This window comes from Malaclemys terrapin, chromosome 1 (assembly GCF_027887155.1).
Source record: "Malaclemys terrapin pileata isolate rMalTer1 chromosome 1, rMalTer1.hap1, whole genome shotgun sequence".
NCBI lineage: Eukaryota > Metazoa > Chordata > Testudines > Emydidae > Malaclemys > Malaclemys terrapin.
Window position 1 is genome coordinate 290094478 of NC_071505.1, and position 21425 is coordinate 290115902.

The window sequence follows — 21425 nt, forward strand, 5'->3', positions numbered from 1 at the left end:
ATCTATATTTAAGGAGGGGCCGCTCCAGCCAGGCCAACGTGGACGCATGTGTGTGTGTGTGGCAAATTCCGTGCCTGCCCACAGGGGTGCCATTTCAGATTTTGGGGGTGGGGGGGGCGAGAGCAGTGTCAACTTTAACTGTAATTCCAGGGGCTACTTAGGCAACTGAAAACTCTTGTATTTTGGCAGATAATAACTTAGAAATTATCTGACAGGAGCACTGTATCTAATTCCTATATCAAGAAAGAAAATTAAATAAATATTAGACCCACTCAGCTCTAATACTAATGTGTTCTGACCAGTGTTCCCTCTAATTTTTTACGTCCATGTGCGGAATGAATTTTGTTATGTGCATCAATATGGAGGTGCACCTTCATATTGGTGCACATAACAAATTCATGTGCTGGGGGTGGAGCCGAGGGGTTTGGAGTGCGGGAGGGGGCTCAGGGCTGGGGCAGAGGGCTCCGGGATGAGGGCTCTGGCTGGGGTGCAGGCTCTGGGGTTGGGCTGGGGATGAGGGGTTTGGGGTGCAGGAGGGGGCACAGGGTTGGGGCAGGGGGTGAGGAGTCCAGCTAGGGGTGAAGGCTCTGGGGTGAGGCCTGGGATGAGAGGTTTGGGGTGCAGGAGGGAGCTTAGGGCTGGGGCAGAGGGTTAGGGTGCAGTGGGGTGTGGGCTCTGGGATGCGGCTGGGGATGAGGGATTTGGGGTGCAGGCTGCCCCGGGGCTGTGGTGGGGGGAGAGGACTCCCCCCAGCTCTCTCCCCAGCTGCGGCAGCTCCGGCGGTGCTGGGCTGGGCTGAGGGCTCCTCCCGCAGCTGTGGCAAGTCCGGGGCAGGTCCGTGCTAGGGCCAGCAGGGAGAGATGCCGGTTCTGACATTTTGTGGCAAGTTACTTAAGGGACACTGGTTAGATTTAAAACTTTTAATGTATATTCTTACTCAGATACTCTTACCAGGGGCGGCGCTAGCTTTTTTGCTGCCCCAAGCACGGCAGGCAGGCTGCCTTTGGGGGCTTGCCTGCGGGAGATCCCCTGTCCCGCGGATTTGGCGTACCCCCTGCAGGCATGCTGCCGAAAGCTGCCTGACTGCCACCCGCACAGGGACCGGCAGAGTACCCCCTGTGGCTTGCCGCCCCAGGCACACGCTTGGTGCGCTGGTGCCTGGAGCCGCCGCTGACTCTTACTAAAGTCAGAAGGGACCATCATGGTCATCTAGTCTAACCTTCTGCACATTGCAGGCCACAGAACCTCATCCACTCACTCCTGTAATAGAACTGTAGCCTCTGGCTGAGTTACTGAAGTCCTCAAATCATGGTTTAAAGCAGGGGTTGGCAACCTTCGGCACGTGGCCCATCAGGGTAATCCACTGGCAGACTGCGAGACATTTTGTTTACGTTGACTGTCCACAGGCATGCCCCCCGCAGCTTCCAGTGGCCGCGGTTTGCCGTTCCCGGCCAACGGGAGCTGCGGGAAGCGGTGTAGGCTGCAGGGACCTGGTTTAAAGACTTCAAGTTACAGAAAATTCTCCATTTATGTTAGTTTAAATGTGCAAGTTACCCATGCCCCATGCTGCAGAGGAAGGCGAAAAACCCACAAGGTCTCTGCCAATCTGACCTGGGGAAGAATTCCTTCCTGTCCACAGATATGGTGATCAGTCAGACCCTGAGCATGTGAGCAAAACCCACCAGGCAGATACCTGGTAAAGAATTCTCTGCAGTAACTCAGAGCCCTCCATATCTCATGTCCCTTCTCCAGCTGTTGGGGATTTTTGTTACAGGCAGTCACGGATGGGCCACATGCCATTGTAGGCAGTCCTGTCATACCATCCCCTCCAGAAACTTATCAAGCTCAGTCTTGAAGCTAGATAGGTTTTTTGCCCCCCACTGCTCCCCTTGGGAGGCTGCTCTAGAACTTCACTCCTCCGATGGTTAGAAACCTTTGCCTAATTTCAAGCCTAAACTTGTTGATGGCCAGTTCATATCCATTTGTTCTGGGGTCCACATTGGTGCTTAATTTAAATAACTCCTCTCCCTCCCTCCTATTTATTCCTCTGATGTATTTATAGGGAGCAATCATACCTCCCCTCAGCCTTCTTTTGGTTAAGCTAAACAAGTCAAGCTCTTTGAGTCTCCTTTCATAAGGTAGGTTTTCCATTCCTCAGATCATCCTAGTAGCCTCTCTCTGCATCTGTTCCAGTTTGAATTCATCTTTTGTAAACATGGGAGACCAGAATTGCATACTGTATTCCAGATGAGGTCTCACCAGTGCTCTGTATAATGGTAGTAACACTTCCTTGTTTCTACTGGAAATACCTTGCCTGAAGCACACTTGGACTGCATTAGCCTTTTTCAAGGCTGCATCACATTGACGGTTCATATTCATCCTGTGATCAACCAGCACACCCAGGTCTTTCTCCTCCTCTGTCACTTCCAATTGATAAGTCCCCAGCTTATAGCAAAAATTCTTGTTGTTAATCCCTAAATGCATGACTTTGTACTACTAAATATCATCCCATTTCTATTACTCCAGTTTATAATGTCATCCAGATCTTCTTTTATATTTCAGTACTCCTCTGTACTGGCAATACCTCACAACTTTGTGTCATCCAGAAATTTTATTAACACACTCCCACTTTTTGTGCCAAGGTCAATAATAAAAATGTTAGATAAGATTGATCCCAAGACTGATCCCGAGGAACTCCACTAGTAACCTCCCTCTAGCCTTACAGTTCATCTTTCAGTATGACCTATTGTAGTCTCCTCTTCAACCAGTTCCTGTTCACCTTTCAGTGCTCATATTAATCCCCATCTTCTCTAGTTTAACTAATAATTTATCATGTGTAACTGTATCAAGTGCCTTACTGACATCCAGGTAGATTAGATCTACTGCATTTCTTTTGTCTAAAAAATCAGTTATCTTCTTAAAGAAAGATTTTAGTAACTTTGTTACTACTTCCTGAATACAACAATTGAAACAACTGTAGAATCATAGAATATCAGGGTTGGAAGGGACCTCAGGAGGTCATCTAGTCTAACCCCCTGCTCAAGGCAGGACCAATTCCCAACTAAATCATCCCAGCCAGGGCTTTGTCAAGCCTGACCTTAAAAACCTCTAACAAAGGAGATTCCGCCACCTCCCTAGATAACCCATTCCAGTGCTTCACCACCTTCCTAGTGAAAAAGTTTTTCCTAATATCCAACCTAAACCTCCCCCACTGCAACTTGAGACCATTGCTCCTTGTTCTGTCACCTGGTACCATTGAGAACAGTCTAGATCCATCCTCTTTGGAACCCCCTTTCAGGTAGTTGAAAGCAGCTATCAAATCCCCCCTCATTCTTCTCTTCTGCAGACTAAATAATCCCAGTTCCCTCAGCCTCTCCTCATAAGTTATGTGCTCCAGCCCCCTAATAATTTTCATTGCCCTCCGCTGGACTCTTTTCAATTTTTCCACATCCTTCTTGTAGTGTGGGGCCCAAAACCGGACACAGTACTCCAGATGAGGCCTCACCAATGCCAAATAGAGGGGAATGATCACGTCCCTTGATCTGCTGGCAATGCTCCTACTTATACAGCCCAAAATGCCATTAGCCTTCTTGGCAACAAGGGCACACTGTTGACTCATATCCAGCTTCTCGTCCACTGTAACCCCTAGATCCTTTTCTGCAGATCTGCTGCCTATTACTTTCTATCATTTAGGCTTACTTTTTGCAGTTCACCAAACTTGGAACAGATCATTTAACTTTAGGAAACATCCTAACAGCCCTTTCTTATCATAATCGCCTGTTAATCAGTCTCTTTATAAACAAAATTCTGACTCCCTGCCTCAGGGGTGCAAGCTGGGAACAGCACATCTCCTTTCTCCTCTGCTGAACTCATTGCATTGCACACTCTGGCTGCCAGCCTGAGGCTTGCAATTTTTGGGGGGAGGGGCAATGCCCCAGCCATACCCCCCCAAACACCACCTATGATGTTTACATTGTTTTGTTTTGTTACTGTTATAAACTTGCCATGGGCATTGGTCTTAATTTCTAATGCTTAGAATTTGTCTTACAGGTGCAGATTCACTCTACAGAAACAGTTTTAGCTTCAGTGATGAAAAACTTAACTCTCCAACAATGTCAATTCCAACTCCAACTTTACCATCTCCAGCAGTAACTCCTTGTAAAGGTAAATCTCATAGTAACTTTATTTTAAATGTTTAAGTTTCTTCTGAACTCTGAGTGGTGCAGACTCATCTCTGTCAAATGTTAATCTACTGATATTTAAGATGTGAACAAACTCCTGAGTGTTAGTATTAAGACTACTTCAAACATAAGTCCTACTAGTATCTGTGTTAAACACAGTGGCACATTAGGTGCAATGTCTGCAATAACCAGTGGTTCATAGGTGGGCCTGCTAACTGTATTAGCTATGAATCTACAGCATTAAAGGAAACATTAGTTTTTGGCTGATCTAAAATTGTGATGTGTTTTACTAAATACTTCCTTGAATGGTTTTATTTTCACTGTAGAGAACTCATGTTACAACTTGAATGTACACAAAAACGCTTAACTTGAGTGCAGGGTGCTTTTCATGTGAGTTGTCTGGCCTGTCATGGCAGATGTGCTAACTCAAGCTGTAGTCTAACTTGTCAGCTGCTGACACAATCACTCTTTGCAGTGTCACTGGTCTCACTTGGCCTAGGCTAACTTGAGAAGCCTTAACTTGAGCGCAGATAACTCGAGTTACCTTACGTCTTTTCTGAAGAGTGATGTCTGCACTGCAGCTGGGAGTATGCTTCTCAGTGAGGATAGGCAGACTTGTGCTAGCTCTGCTCGTGCTAGCATGCTAAAAATAGCAGAGTGCCAAAGTGGTCCAGCTAGTGGCTCGGGCTGGCCAACTGAGTTTGTTCTCAAGGGGCTAGCCTGAGCCATGCCGCCATGGTCATGCTGCTATTTTAAGGCAGTAGAGCGAGCAGAGCTAGCATGGATCAATCTGCCCATGCTGGGAAGCACACTCCCAACTGCAGGGTAGACATACTCTTAAGCCAATGAAAGGAACAGGCATATATCCATGCTACACAGAGCTTTCACATACAGTAGCACCTCAGAGTTACGAACTGACCGGTCAACCACACACCTCATTTGGAACCGGAAGTACGCAATCAGGCAGCAGAGACCGAAAAAAAAGAAAGGAAAAATAACAAATACTGTGCAGTACTGTGTTAAATGTAAACTACTAATAAATAAAGGGGAAGTTTAAAAAAAATTGCTAAGGTAAAGAAACTGTTTCTGTGCTCATTTCATTTAAATTAAGATGGTTAAAAGCAGCATTTTTCTTCTGCATAGTAAAGTTTCAAAGCTATATTAAGTCAATGTTCAGTTGTAAACTTTTGAAAGAACAACCATAACGTTTTGTTCAGAGTTACATACAACCTCCATTCCCAAGGTGTTCGTAACTCTGAGGTTCTACTGTACTTGCTCAAGTATTTTTCCCACCTTCATTTATATTATCTGCATACATGTATGGAGACCTACTGTCACATTCCAGGGTGCAATCCAGACCAGTGAGGGGTTGTCACTACCTGACCCACAACCTTGGGTGCCTCACAATGCTAGCTGTTGTAGCTCCCCACTGGGCTGCTCACAAACAGTCTGCCATCATGCAAGTCGCACCCTGAGTGTTTGTGTATAGCAGGGATCAGCAACCTCTGGCACACAGCTTGCCAGGGTAAGCACCCTGGCGGGCTGGGCCAGTTTGTTTACCTGCTGCGTCTGCAGGTTCGGCTGATCGCGGCTCCCACTGGCCGCAGTTCGCCATCCCAGGCCAATGGCAGTGGCGGGAAGCAGCGTGGGCCTAGGGATGTGCTGGCCCTGGTCCAGCAGCTCTGCTCCAAGTAGCCTGTCAGTCACACTCTGGCTTCCACAAGCCTTGGTTACTACTTGCATCCCCAATACACTCCCAGACCTGAATTTTCCCAGACACCTGTGGTCTGCACTATCCAAACCTCTCCTGGACAGTTCAGATATTAAAGGTCTGTTGCCCCTTATATTGTATATATACCGATATTGTAACGGTCAATATTAAAGTTTACTGCTTTACCTGGAGTTACCAAACAGTTCAGTTTAAACACAACACTGGATTAGTTTAGATTAAAAATAAAACAAGTTCATTTAACTACAAAGAGAGTTTTAAGTGAGTACAAATATATGGGATTAAATTCAGAAATGGTTACAAGAGAAATAAAGATAAAACGCTTTCTAGGAGCTAAAACATAACAAGCTAGACTTGGTTTAAGGTAAAATCCTTATCACAGGTTCCAAGCAACATGGTTGAGCAACTTCTCAGGTCAGGATCTCACCGCAAAGTCTTAGGTAAAAGAGAGAGTCTGGGGTGTTTTTGCCCCTCACTTTTATAGTCCAGTCACCCTTTGAAATGCAAATTTCTGAGGATTACCCATAGATAAAGTTCATTCCAGCTGTGAGGAAGCAGACATGGAGTCTCATGGTGAAAGAAGTTCCATGCTGTTGTTTGCTAAAAGGCAGATCGATCTGTTCCTGCTTCCCTTCATTTGCCAAAGAATAGCTACTTGACAGGTTATTGCCAATCAACTTTGATGACACCTGGCTAGAGGTGTCAGCTTGTCCTTTATATTTGAGAAACCAGTTTACTCCTTTCCTTGACTTGTCTGGTAAACACACTGTAGTCATAATTTCAGTTTATGTTCATAACTCTTAGTACGCATTTCGTACACACATTACACAAGAACGATCAGTGTGTTTTTAGTTTTTAAATGATACGGTAACTCCTCACTTAAAGTCGTCCCGGTTAACGTTATTTTGTTGTTACGTTGCTGATCAATTAGGGAACATGCTCTTTTAAAGTTGTGCAATGCTCCCTTCTAACGTCATTTGGCAGCCGCCTGCTTTGTCCACTGCTTGCAGGAAGAGCAGCCCGTTGCAGCTAGCTGGTGGGGGCTTGTAACCAGGGTGGACCGGTTTCCATCAGCTTTCCGCTCCCCTAAATTCCCTGTGCTGCAGCCACCCAGCAGGCTAGCAATTGCAGCTGTCCCTCCCCCCACTGCCATGTGCTGCTCCTGCCCTCTGTCTTGGAGCTGCTCCCAGAGACTCCTGTTTGCTGTGCAGGGGGGGAAGAGAGGGAGCTAATGTCAGGGTGTCCCCCTCCCCCCTGCTCCTGCACCCCACTTACCCCTTCTTCATATAGAGCAGGGAGGGGACACAGACAGAGAGAGAGCTTGGGGCAGCAGCTGCTGTCTCAACTTCCTGATCCACTTAAAAAGACAATGCACTTAAGAGTGGCTCAGTTTACTTAAAGGGGCAGTGTGCATCTCTCTCTCTCTCTCTCTCCCCCACACACAAGGTGTGTGTCTGTCTCTGTCTGCTATGCTGTCTCCCCTCCCTCGTGTTCGTGCTGTCTTGTGTGAGAGGCTACTGAGGGCTCAGCCGAGTGCTAATTCATCATTTAGCAGCAAGGCATTCCCTGGGAAATATCCCTCCCTCTTTCACCCTCTAACTTCCCCACCTCAACCAAGCTTCACAATCATCATAGTTGTGAACAGTATTAAATTGTTTGTTTAAAACGTATACTGTGTGTATATCTATATAATCTATAGTTTTTTGTCTGTTGAAAAAAATTTCCCTGGAACCTAACCCCCCCATTTACATTAATTCTTATGGGGAAATTGGATTTGCTTAACACTGTTTCACTTAAAGTTGCATTTTTCAGGAACATAACTACAACGTTAAGCGAGGAGTTACTGTACCTCACAAGGCATATTTTGTAGAAAGATTAATTCAATAGTGTGAATACGGAGGTGCTCAGGGTTACACCTACCCATATGTGAACACGTATGCTGACATGCCATATATTTAATTAAAATTCCTTACATAAACTAAGCTAAGGCAATATTAAGGCTGTGCAATTGAACACCCATTTCAGGGAATGTGGAGGGATTTACTTAGGAGGAAAGATAAAAAGCTACATATGTACAGTTTGATTAAGCCATCTAAGGGAAGGTGGGACATAACCTTACAAATATCAGAAGGTTGTAAATAACAAAGAGAAGAATTAACTATTTAACTTGGTATTAGGGGGTATTAATGAGAAGTAATGGGATCCAATTAAGCTGGCAGCAGAGACTCAGCAAAGAATTAGACTGACTATCCGGAAGCTATTTCTGAGAGCAAGGTTTATTTGATTGTGGAATACTCTCTAGAATGAAGTGATAGAAGCCACTTGCAATCTTAAAAAACTGGATTTATGTATAAATTCTAGAATACTAGAATTTATACATAAATAACAATTCTTCACTAGCAAGCAGTGGACATCTAACAGTGATGGAAAAAGCTTAACTTCTAATTTTTAAGGAAACAAAATGAGTTTTGCTCTAATGTCATTATGTGAATAATTCCCTAAAAGAAAGGAATCAAAATTTTAGGCCAGATATCAGGATAGTCTTTTCTCAGAAGCATTTGGACATTGCAGTAGGACTATTAAAGGAAGAGGTCAAGGAATCCTCTCTGAAGATAATCAAGAAGAGATTAGATACTACTGGGAATAATGGGAGTTGTCCTTCAAAATTCAAGTGGTTTCTAATGGCCTTTATTTGCCTCAGTGGCAGAGACTTACATTTTTTCCACTTATAAACAGTGCTGACTGTACTCTTATTTTGCAGCAAAGCTTGGAGACACAAAAGAACTAGAAGACTTTATTGCTGATCTTGACAGGACATTAGCAAGTAAGTAGATTCACTTTGTGTGGTACCTTAAAAATGATGGAAGTCAAAGTATTTACAATACAAAATATCAGTGGAGATGGGGTTGGGGGTGGGGAACAGTATTTTTACATAATTTCCTTTAAAATATTAGAGTTCTTTTTGTGTCTTTTGTTGTGAGAGAAGTAATGGGGTAGAACATGGGGACAGATCTTCCTTTGTCCATGTATTTGTACTTTTAGGTCTCCTTAGTCTCCTTTTCCTGCTACGTAGATGGTCTCATTTCTCTACTCCCCTCCCTCCTTGTATATTTTCCCACTTTTTAGCAGCCAAATTCAACTTGATTTTGAATAGCACTTTCTTACATATAGCATTTTTGGGACATAAAACAAACCATATATCATGAAGTTGCTTTGATAGTACACCTATTATGCAAGCAAGAGTTCTTCAAAAACTGATTCAACACAGTGAAAAACAGGCTTGTGTTTCATAGTCCTGTAAGTCTAAATAACTGGCCAGTAACTATGAATGACTGGTATAAATGTAAATATTAGACTGCTATCATTGTCTTTACAAAATGATTATGGAAAGGAAGTCCATACCTTATACTTTAAATAAAAAATCAGTTGATCTAGCCTCCATTAAATACAGACCAAATTTGTCACTACCTGACAATCTGTTATTCAGTTACATTATTCTTTGGCTCTTCATCGGGCTATGGAACAACACTTCTTTTTTTAAATATTGTGTTACATCTATTCCTCTTCTCACAGTTTGCCTGTACTGTTCATTTGGGCCATGGTCTTGTATTCCTTTGCATGCAAACAGAGTGTTGAGCCCCCTGGGGCCTAAATAGGCAGTACAGACAAAGAACGAAAGGTGTAACACAAATTGTTTGTTTGTTGTTTTTAAATCCTTTGTTTCCCCTTCTTTGTATTTTTTAAGCCTTAGTTGATTTCCTTGAGTTTAACTCAAGACAACTTCTTTTATGATCGTAAACTTGTGTTATGATCTGGCTTATTTGTGATTAGCCCTTGCTGTCTTCTCACTTGTATCTTAATTCTGGCCTAGTTTCACTTATTTTAAGTATTTTCTTATTTACTATCTTTTGCAATGGATCCATTCTAGAGCTATTCATTCTTTACCAGTGAGATTAATGCAGTGAAAAAGGCCAACTTCAGTCTTGTATTACTATCACATATTTTGAGTTCTACTATATAGTTGGGGTTATGCAACAACCTATACTTACTTGTGCAGATGCCTTTGGATACCTAAGATGCCTTTGGATACATTAGAACAGTGATTTTCTTAAACCTTTACAACTTTACAATCTTTATAACTTTTTGGCTTCTATATATATTTTTTGGCTTTCCCCTCTTTCACGTCAGTTAAACAGCAGACAATTTAAGAAACGGGACATCAAATATGACATTTTGTCAGTGAAACGTAATCTTGTTAAGTGTAGCATTTGGGATTTCTCATCTTTCATGTTTACAGGTATGTGAAGCAAAGGGATTTTTGGCATCATCCCTGTCTACAGATAATTCCTTGAAAGATGCAATGAAGACCTAATGATATGGATCACTGAAAGCCGCTGCCATGTCTGACAACTGTCAACTTTGCTATCCAGCATATTCATCTTCTGAACATAACAATAGTCACCTTCTCTAAGCATTTAACTGATGACATCAGTTTTGTTACTTTGCAGCAGGCAGGATCAGATAACTTAAATGTGCTGATACTATATTTTTTTCTTAAAAATATAGCTTAAATTCTAATTTAAAATTGCTTTTATGAAAATATATTTGTAATTTTATATAGTTGGAAACTTTAATGCTTTTAATATATTTTTGTATACAAATAAAACCTGAACTGAAATCTAGCTGTCTAAAATCGCTTTGTGGGTTTAAGAAGATTAATTTATTAAGTTTCAAACTCATCTCAGTTCCCGAGAACATGCATCAGATTTTAAAATGTCTGATAACTTATTTCATGATAGGCAAAATAACAAAATGCAGGCTTTATGCAAAACTTTACATTTTTCTCAATTAAAGGGCCAACGTTGGTTAAATGTGAGTATTACATATTAAATGCCTAGGGAATAGAATCAATTGAGCCAAATGCTGATCTCACACGAGGATAAGTCTGGTATATTTCTACGGACTTCAATACCCCTTTTTGTGTGTGTGTGTGTGTGTGTGTGTGTGTGTGTGTGTGTGTGTGTGTGTGAAGAGCTTTCAAGCCCTATCTAAGAGACCCCCTTAATGAACTTCCAAGCTTTGGTGGTGTCATTTAAATGTTAATGTTATTGAATGCACCACTCTAAATCAAACACTGATTGGGAGCCAACACACTTAGGCCAAGATATTTAAAGGTGCTTAGGCTGAGTGGAGCAATGCCTAAGTGACAATCCCATTGACTTTCAGTAAGATTTAGGCTCCTACATACCTAAGTCACTTTTCAAAGTGTGACTTAGCCATGTAAGTCACTTATGGTCAGATCCACACAGGTATTTAGGTAACTGCCTTTCTGGGTGCTTGTGCCTGCCACTGCCTGTAGGCACCTTGATTTTTTGCTTGTCAGCATTCGCAAAGCCCCCTAAGCATTGATGCCACCCCACAGCTAGTGAGCCCTTACTGAAGAAGAGGCCCCAAGGAGGATTCTCAAAGTGGATGGGGGAATCAGGGCTGGCATTATGACATAGAATGCAGGGCAATTGCCCAGGGCCCCACACCAGAGGGGGCCCCCACAAAACTAAGTTACGAGTGGGGGAGAGGGGCTTGGGCTCAGGCTTCAGCCCCAGACGGTGAGGCTCCAGCTTCGGCAGGGTGGGGACCCACTCCTTAGTTTCTGCCTTGGGCCCCAGTGAGTCCCAATGCCAGCCCTGGGGGGAATGCCTATCTTGTCAGCAGGGACTGATTCTTAAAGCATGCTCAGAGCACGCTTAAAGCATTGAGAGAAAGCTAGATAGTAGGGCTGTCAAACAATCAAAATTTTTTTATCGTGATTAATTGCAGCTTTAATCACACTGTTAATAGAACACCAATTTAAATTTATTATAAATATTTTTGGATATTTTCTACATTTCAAAAATATTGATTTCAATTACAGTGCAGAATACGAAGGGTACAGTGCTCACTTTATATTATTTTTGATTACAAATATTTGCACTGTAAAAAAGATAAACAAGTGCAATCTACAAGTCGAAGCATGCAGGGGCATACGAATGTTTAGCTTATCTCTCACGTAAATACCTTGCAATGTTGGCTACAACTGTGCCATGAGAATGCCTGTTCTTACTTCAGGTGACATTGTAAATAAGAAGCGTGCAGCATTATTTCCTGTAAATGTAAACAAACTTGTTTTCTTAGCTGTTGGCTGAACAAGAAGTAGGACTGAACGGACTTGTAGGCTCGAAAGTTTGACATTGTTTTTGAGTGTACTTATGTGAAAAAAATTCTACATTTGTAAGTTGCACTTTCACTTATAAAGAGATTGCACTACAGTACTTGTATGAGGTGAATTGAAAAATACTATTTATTTTATCTTTTTACAGTGCAAATATTTGTAATAAAAATAATATAACGTGAGCACTGTGCACTTTGTATTCTGTGGTGTAATTCAAATCAATATATATGAAAATGTAGAAAAACATCCAAAAAGATTTATTATAAAACTGCAATTAATCACAATTAATTTTTCTAATGTAGTGAATTTTTGTTGAGGTAATCACTTGAGTTAACTGCGATTAATTGACAGCCCTACTAGATAGCAATCTTTTCAGTATATACTCTCTTCTTCTGGGGGTTAGGGCACTCATGTGAGAGACCCAGGTTTAACTCCTTTGGTTGTGTGATTTGGAGTAGGGACTTGAACCCATGTTTGCTACATTTCAGCTGAGTACCCTAAATGCAAGGCTGTTCTAGGATAGATGTCTCTTGACCTCTCCTGTTGAAGCTGGTCTACTTTATATAAATAATTAAACATTTGTTGGGCCAGAGAAAATTAGAGCTGGCCTGATGCTGTAGCCCTGTGGTTAGGGCACTGACTTAAGATATAGGAGATCTAGGTTCAAGCCCTCTAACAAACAAAGTTGAACATCCCAGCCCAGTCTTCCCTGCAATATGGTAGACCTGGATTCAAATCCCTTCTCCCAGTAACCTAAACACCAGGCTTATTGATTAGGAGGGAGGGGCCTACCTCTCAGCTAGCTAGAAAAGATCCAGATCAATGGGAGTTAGGCACCTAAATGCCTTTGAGGATCTGGACCTAAGCCCCTCCCCTTGCCTCTTCATTTCACTCCCAGTTAGCTTAGTTGGCACCCTACTCAGTTAGCTGGCTTTTGAGGATCCCTTCCTCAGGTGCCTCTCTCTCCATGTGGCCCCTAAATCTGGGCTGAGGATTCCATGAGGTGGCAGGGACAGGTCTAGGCATTGCAATGCTGAGCAGAGAAATGTGTAAGTACCTTTAAGTATCAGGTCCTTACAATGCTGAGTGGAGAAATACCTTGAAAAAATCTAAATGTGATCAACTTCAGTAGTGTGATGTTTCTCTGTTATGAAAGCATGAAGGGGCTGCAAAGCCACCCTAGTGACTTCCTGGACTTAGGGGGCTCCTGGCAAGCACAGAGCTGGCATGGCTATCTCAACATGAGGCAAAAGGCATATCAGGGATGTGTTGGAGGGAGGAGGGGCTATGACCAGGATGCGAGTGGTTAAAAGGGGCTCAGTCTCCCCCACTCTATTTTTCTGAGTCACGCTGCCACCTGTGCACATACCCAGATCAGCAGGTAAAGCCCCGCATCCAGTGGTGTCAGGGCCCTGGAGGGCGGTGGGGCAGACAGGCTTTCATGGGAAGAAGGTCCTACCTGCAAACTTAATTCATGGCAGATGGTGCTGGCTCCTAGCTCCTGAGTGGCACTTCCCAGAAAGGATCACTGGGATGGGGGCAAGAGTCCAGGGAGTGGGGAGATCCAGAGGAGACTGGGGAGGAAAGGAGAGTCCTGAGGGGAGCGGGGAGATCCTGAGGTGATAGGGGAAGGGAGTCCTGGAAGGAGGGGGGAGATTTGGAGGCGACTGGAGGAAGGGGAGAAGATTTTGAAAGGATTCGGGGAGAAGAAGAGTTCCTGGGGAAAGGATGGGGTGATTCTGAGGTGATGGGAGAGTCCCAGGGGAAGTGGAGTCCTGAGGGAAGGAGGGATTCTGAGATGAAGGATGGAAAGGGGTGTCCCAGGGGAGGAAGGGGAGTCCCGAGGGATGGTGGAGCTCCTGAGACCCTGTGTTCAATGGTACCAGGAGATGGGATGGGGCATGGCATCGCAGGGATATGGCCCTGCCTGCGTGTAGAGGCACATGTCAGGTGGTCCTGGCAGGTTCCTCTGAATCTGCAAGTGTTGACAGCCAACGGTCTGGAGGGGGAGCTGGGCCCAGCCCAGCCAGACAGAAGCTGCCAGTGGGGGGTGAGTGGAGGACAGGCTCAGCGCCGGCACCCCAAAGAATATTTGTACCGCGTGAAGGTGAAAAGAATCCAATTCAGGAAAGTAACACACTTGTAATTATGCCTAAGATCTTCTAATATCTGCTCATTTGGTTACTGTACAGTAGGGAAAAAAAAATCAAGCTGAAGCATTAGGTAGGCTTGCTCTGGCAAAGGAGGAACAATATGAAAATTCAAACCTTCAGGAGCAAATTTTCCTTTTGGCTACCCTAGTGTAACTGAGAGGAAAATATGGCCCATCCAGTTTAAATTCTTGAATCCTAGTGAGGCTCTGTGTTCCAACTCTAAGGGAATGTTTCTAATATGCTCAGTGAAGGGGATTCCTTGATTTGGCTGAATCTGAAAGTGCTGTCTGTGGGGAGAAGTTCTGTTCCTTTAGCAGATGATAACAGAAATAAAAAGGGAAGACTTTGTTTTTCTTATTTTAAGTAATATCAGATTTATTTTGGAAAAAATGATATTTACACAACTTGAAAAAATGACATCAGTGTCACCATGTTCATTTTGTCACTGATTCCCTGGTTACTCACAGCCACAACTGAAGTCAATAGGAGCTGAGCTTTGCAGATAGAAGCACTATAGAATGCCAAGTGTTCTAAAAAGTCAGGTCGCACCCTGATTTGCAGCACACTACATTAGCATATTCTTTTGACCTTAATCTCTCTGGCTCAGATCCATGAAAGGCCATAGGTGCTGCAATCCTGAGTGCTGCAACTCTGGCCTGGTCCCCACTAAGTCCCCACTTCGGACTAAGGTACGCAAATTCAGCTACGTTAATAACGTAGCTGAATTCGAAGTACCTTAGTCTGAACTTACTGCGGGTCCAGACGCGGCACGGATGCTCCCCCGTCGATGCTGCATACTCCTCTCGCCGAGCTGGAGTACCGGCGTCGACGGCGAGCACTTCTGGGATCGATCCGGGATCGATTTATCGCGTCTTAGCCAGACGCGATAAATCGATCCCAGAACATCGATTGTCTGCCGCCGGACCCTCTGGTAAGTGAAGACGTACCCTCTGTCTAGAAAAGTCACTCTGATCCACAAAACCTGAGTGAGGCACCTAGGCTCCCTGTACAATTGATGGGAAGAGGCAGGCACTTTAGACTCCCCACAGCCAACGTGCAACCTAGACTAGGCAATGGGAGTCACTGAGGAAAGGCCACCCCTCTCACAGGGATAGGCAGCTAAATCCAGGCTTCTCTCTCTGCTTAAAATAATAATAATTAATAATAAATAATAAATATATGGAGATATACCTATCTCATAGAGCTGGAAGGGACCCTGAAAGGTCATCGAGTCCAGCCCCTTGCCTTCACTAGCAGGACCAAGTACTGATTTTGCTTGTGATCCAGGAGCCTGGGGAAGAAATGTGGCAAAACGTCTAAGTCACAAAATGGCCAACAAAGGACCTCCCTGGTAATCTTTAGCTTAATGGATAGGGTACTCACCAAGGAAGTGGCATACTTCCAGTTTAAGTTCCTCCTCCTCCAGAAGGGGAGAAAGGGACTTAAACAGGGATCTGCCACCTCTCGGTGAGTGTCCTAGTCACTAGCTATTCAACTAATTAATTAAGTGGAACAACTTCAATAGGAGAGATTGGACTATTCTGATGTGGGTGTCTCAATCTCTCCTATTGAAGTTGTTCTACTTTAATTAAATAATTAATCAATCAAAGGGCATTCATACAACCTTCTTTGGTGTCCAGAGAGGGACCGCAGGCCCTCCCCCTGCTACTCTGGGATGCAGTGCAGGGACCCTGTATTAAGCAGATAAGGTCTGCTTCCTTAGACTCCTTGTTACTTCCTCAGACTCCTTGTTACTTCCTACCTTAGCCTGTCTCTAGGCCCTTTTTGCCAGCCCCCTCCCCAGACTCTGCAGAGTTCTTTCCAGCTCCTGTACTGAGCAACACCTCCCAGCACTTTCTCCCTGGAGGCCTGGTTCCTGTCTGCCACTTTGCATATCCATGTCTCTTTCCTCCAGAAACCCAGCCCCCAGACTGCCTCCCCCTGGGGGTCTTATCCTTTTGTCAAGGCTCACCACAGGAGCTTGCACCACTTTTGTGGGTTCCCAGTATCCATCCTGGCCTTTCATCAGAATTCCCTTCTTGGGAGAATAGCCTAAGGCCTACTCTCCCCATGGGCCTCCCTTCTGCTGCCCTGAAGTTCTTCCTTTATTAATCACCCAGCTCCTCCCCATCTGGGCCTAATCCTAAGTAGGGCCTGGCCCACCTTCCAGGTGCAACCCATTGCACTAATTGCTCTCTTGCTCTAGTTAACTCTTTCTCTGACAGTGTGAGGTCTATACCCCCTCACACTGGAATGTCCTAACTTTTGGAGGGTTGGCTTTGCAACCTTAATAATGACCTTTTAATGTAGTTTTTTGTGCTTAATTAGTGTGTAATATGGTAACACCCAAAATATGCTAGGCACTGCACAAACAATGCTTGCCCAGAACACCACATTAAGGGATTGATACTTGTATACTAATACCTCTTATAAGTATGTACATTTGAAATGTTGCATATTTTGGACCAAGTTCTGCTTGCCACCATGCCTAAGCAAAAGCAGAAAAAAGTGCAGCCAGAAGTTGAACTGTCCCCATTCTGGCCTCTCAAAAGTGGCAGAGGGCCTGCAGAGCAGACTATTTATTTAATAAAAAGTGTGACACACGAATGCTCATAAGATACCGATCTTTATTTTCAGTCAACTGACATGGGTCAGGGTTACAGAAAGTGATATCCCTGTTACATGGTAGGGGTTAAGTCTTCATTGACTTCACCTAAGCTTGGTGACCCAGAAATGGAGACTGACCCCCCCCCCACACACACACATTCACTCGCTCTCTCATTCCTACAGCTGTGTCTGGTAGCATTGTGTGATGTGCTGTATAACTTCAGTTAAAGATTTCTGCAGCTAAGCCTCTACATTCTTTGCAAATTTAGCCTTTTTAGGGTATAGACTGCCTGCAATCCACATGCTGCAGTCCTAGCAACTATCCTCAGAGTTTCCTTAGGTCCCATCAAACTGTAATTTCTCAGTTATTTATATCTACTATGTAACCTGGACAGGTACAGAACCCAGGCCAATGAAGTTGTTATTCACTACTCTATCATTAGGACAATTACAAAATTCTACCTTTTATGTTTCTACACTAGCAAGAACTTTCCGAACCATCAAGATGTGGACATGCCTTAACAATATTTTCTCATATTAAAAAGTAAAGACCATAGACAAATATTTAAATGCTTAGTACTTCAGCAACATTAGCTATAGAAAAACAAAGATTTTGACAGAGATGTATTCACTCCTAAATTTAGGGCCTGATCCCATATTCCAGGTATTCCCAAGTCTCCCACTGATACCAATGAGATGTGTGTGTACCTCCGTGGAATGGAGAACCAGGTCTTTAATTTGTGATTTTTTTAGGGAGAAGTAATCTATAATTTTCTTCTAGAGAACAGAACAGACCTCCTGTAAGAGTGCTCTGTGCTGACTGATATGGCCAGCCCCAGTCTGATACTGACAAACCAGCTTTAAACGCTTACCTGATGATTGAGGCTTTCAGCCTTAATATTGACTCACCATCACCAGTATGTATAGAAGATCACGTTTCTCACCAATGTAGAAACATTCACATACTTGGGCAGCACCATCAGCCAAGACAGTGGAACAAGCCAGGACATCCGGAACAGAATCAATAAATCCAGGAACACCTTCATGAACTTAAATATAGTCTGGAAATCATCAAAATACAACACCAAAACCAAATTTAAGACTTATGAAAGCTGCGTACTTTCAACACTACTTTATAGTGCAGAATGCTGGGGAATGACAAAGCATGACATGCCCAAACTGTCTTCGTTCCATGCAACCTGCCCCAGAAAAATCCTCCATATCTTTTGGCCCAGAACAATCTCAAACAAAGATCTATTGACACAGTGCAGCGAAGAGGATCTGAGCACCATCATTACCAGGAGGTGTTGGAGATGGATTGGCCATGTGCTTTGGATGGAAACTGATTCCATCACCAGAATAGCACTAAGATGGACACCTGAAGGCAAGCGAAAATGAGGCCAACCAAAAACAACATGGTGAAGAGCTGTGGAAGCTGAGCTGAAAAACCTGGGGCACAGCTGGGGAACTGTTGAAAGACTTGCCAGAAACAGACAGGAGTGGAGGAGGAGCTTTGTCGCTTCCCTAACGCCAGAGACGTAATGGGTACCAACTAACTAATTGATGACTGAGGAGCCATAAGAAGAAGGGAGCCCAAAATGTTCTATTTTACAAAATAACAGAAATGCTAAACTAATGAGAAATAACAAACAATATTAGGTTACATCATTTTTATCTTGTCATTTAGACTGGCAGAATTGCAAGCCAAGCTGAAATGAAATCAGTAAAATCATACAGAAAACAGGAGTTTTCCCATGGAACATATGCAGTTTGTGATGCTAATATCTAATATTGGATTTAATTCAAGAGCTGCTGCAGCCATATTGGTTTTATAATATTCACTGTTTCCAAGCACAACAACCAGCTGTGTTACTGAAAATTTCACTCCAACAGTCTAGCAGATGTCCTAACATTCCCAAGCCCTTTTGATTAAATGAACCTTACATAAGACAGCCATTTTTCTCAGACTCCACAGAGATGGGAATAGCTTTCTGATTGTTGAGCTGGTCAGTTTTAGAAAACAGCTGTTTGCATCTAGCAAACCCTCCACACTTCCTCAGAGTTCTGCATAAGGTGGAACATTCCCCATTTTACTATTAAATTCCTTGTGCTTCACACTGAAATCCAGGAGCGGACAATAAGACTTTAAAGTGACACATTAATGTTTGCAGTGTTGGTTCCAGGATAATAGAGAGACAAGGTGGGTGAGGTAGTATCTTTTACTAAACCAACTTCTGTCGGTGCAAGGGACACGCTTTCAAGCCACACAGAGCTTGGCAGTTAAAAACATTATTTGCAGACATGATTGCTTCTGCCTTCTAGAGGACTTTCTGTGTGTATTTTACCTCTGCAAACATCCGCTTCTGAGAACAAGGCTTAACTATGTACCAGTCCTTCCTTTTGAAGGGACCCCATCCTGAAATGATGGTATGAAAGCATCCTCTTGTAGCTGCTCAATTGAAGACACTTATTTTCCTAGCCCTGACTTATCCTTCACCAGTCTCAAGTGATGGCCAATGGGAGGGAGAGCATAAGCGAGGTTCACTTCCACACCTTCTGTTCTCCAATCACATTTTTCAGTTTGAGCACTGAATTTAGTAAGTAATAGTCTGTTTTTCTTTTATGCACAACTTATCTGCCAATGCAGTATTCGTTTTCCTAAGAAAGTTGCTCAATATTCAGTAATTAGGTACTATAGAGAGAAAGCATTTCTAATGCTCCCAAAGCCTAGGCTGAGAAGAATGTTATGACACACATAGGCATACCAGCAAGTCGTTGTCTGATTTTAGCCCCAAATTTGCAGATTAACTTCACATAAATATGAGGTAAGGAATGGACTATATTTTAAACTCCTCTTGAGGTGTTATTGCAGTTATGAATGTGAATCCAGCCTTACAGATCGAGGTGCCTAGCAAAGTGTCTCTCTAACAAGTACAACTAAAATATTTCAATTACTACAGACATAAACAAGGAAATGGGGCGAGACAGTTTTGGATCTCAATTCCAGGCCCAAAGTCTGTAAGAGATTGGGTAACACAAAACATGTGATCTGAGGGTCCAGTGGGAAGGAACAAATCTCATCCCCAACATCTCAAACTATCTGAGTTCAGTAACAGTGCAACAAGTAGCTTATATTCCCATCCTTCTAGTATAATAGCTGTAGTGCTAATTGTTTTAACATTTAGTTTGAGCATCATGTACTTTTGGATCATAACCAACCACTTTTCTCACACCAGATTGTTCTACCTCCCACTATAATCAGTGCTTCTGTAAATTAGACACCAGGGTATTAAGTTGGGTACACAGAAAATGAGGAAAACAAGTAGTGACCATCTGTGAAAAGTCTGATTTAGGTGACTTGCCCAGCATCACACAAGAAATTTGTAGTAGAGCTAGGGGTAGTGAGTTCATTTATTCCTCTCTGCTTTTTCTTTCACATCATGGAATATGAACCTTAAAATGTTCAGGTTTGAATTCAACTTTTGAACCCACCAAATTTGTCTGGTCTGATTTGGGACACGCATGTTCACCAATCTTCAAACATACCAAATTGTTTGGAACTTTATTTTTAAGTGCTTTGTAAATCTCCACATAGTTAATTAGTAGCTTAATTATAGATAACCATAACTAATGGCTTATTTACTGAGGACCATATTCTCGTGTCACTGAAGTTAATGGCAAAATGTCCATTAACTTCATTGGGGTCTGGATTGAACCCTTTGTAAACATGTACCTAGACTGACAGCTTGTTCAATGTTTCAGAACCTCCCAGAATTTGAGGTGATCATCTTTCACACAAGACATAAATCTGAGGTCCTGGCCACTTGTACTTATTTAAGATCCTGTAACACTTTTTGTTATTTCCCAGGCTAAATTCCAGTCTGAGTAAACATAATCCCAACTATACATAAAAAATGATGGGATCTAAATTAGCTGTTACCGCTCAAGAAAGATCTTGGAGTCATTGTGGATAGTTCTCTGAAAACAGCCACTCAATGTGCAGCAGCAGTCAAAAAAGTGAACAGAATGTTGGGAATCATTAAAAAAAGGATAGATAATAAGACAGAAAATATCCTATTGCCTTTATATAAATCCATGGTACATCCACATCTTGAATACTGTGTGCAGATTTGGTCGCCCCATCTTAAAAAGATATATTTCACTTGGAAAAGGTTCAGAAAAGGGCAACAAAAATGATTAGGGGTATGGAACAGCTGCCGTATGAGGAGAGATTAATAAGACTGAGACTTTTCAGCTTGGAAAAGAGATGACTTAGGGGAGATATGATAGAGCTCTATAAAATCATGACTGATGTGAGAAAGTAAATAAGGAAGTGTTATTTACTCCTCATAACACAAGAACTATGGGTCATCACGTGAAATTAATAGGCAGTAGGTTTAAAACTAACAAAAGGAAGTATTTTTTTTCACACAACACACAGTCAACCTGTGGAACTCCTTGCCAGAGGATGTTGTGAAGGCCAAGACTATAACAGGGCTCAAAAAAGAATTAGATAAGTTAATGGTCCATCAATGGCTATTAGCCAG

The 21425-nt window shown here is 43.0% G+C and overlaps 1 protein-coding gene across 1 annotated transcript in view; it reads left to right on the plus strand.

Moving 5' to 3' along the window:
* The window catches only part of RGCC (regulator of cell cycle), a 32500-nt gene extending 20200 nt beyond the window's left edge, over positions 1-12300 (plus strand). Inside the window, exons 3-5 of the mRNA XM_054013937.1 lie at positions 4051-4164; positions 8672-8734; positions 10208-12300. Coding sequence (XP_053869912.1) covers positions 4051-4164; positions 8672-8734; positions 10208-10215 — 185 coding nt within the window. The 3' untranslated portion in view covers positions 10216-12300. The remainder of the gene's footprint in view (positions 1-4050; positions 4165-8671; positions 8735-10207) is intronic.
* The last annotated feature ends 9125 nt before the right edge of the window (positions 12301-21425 follow it).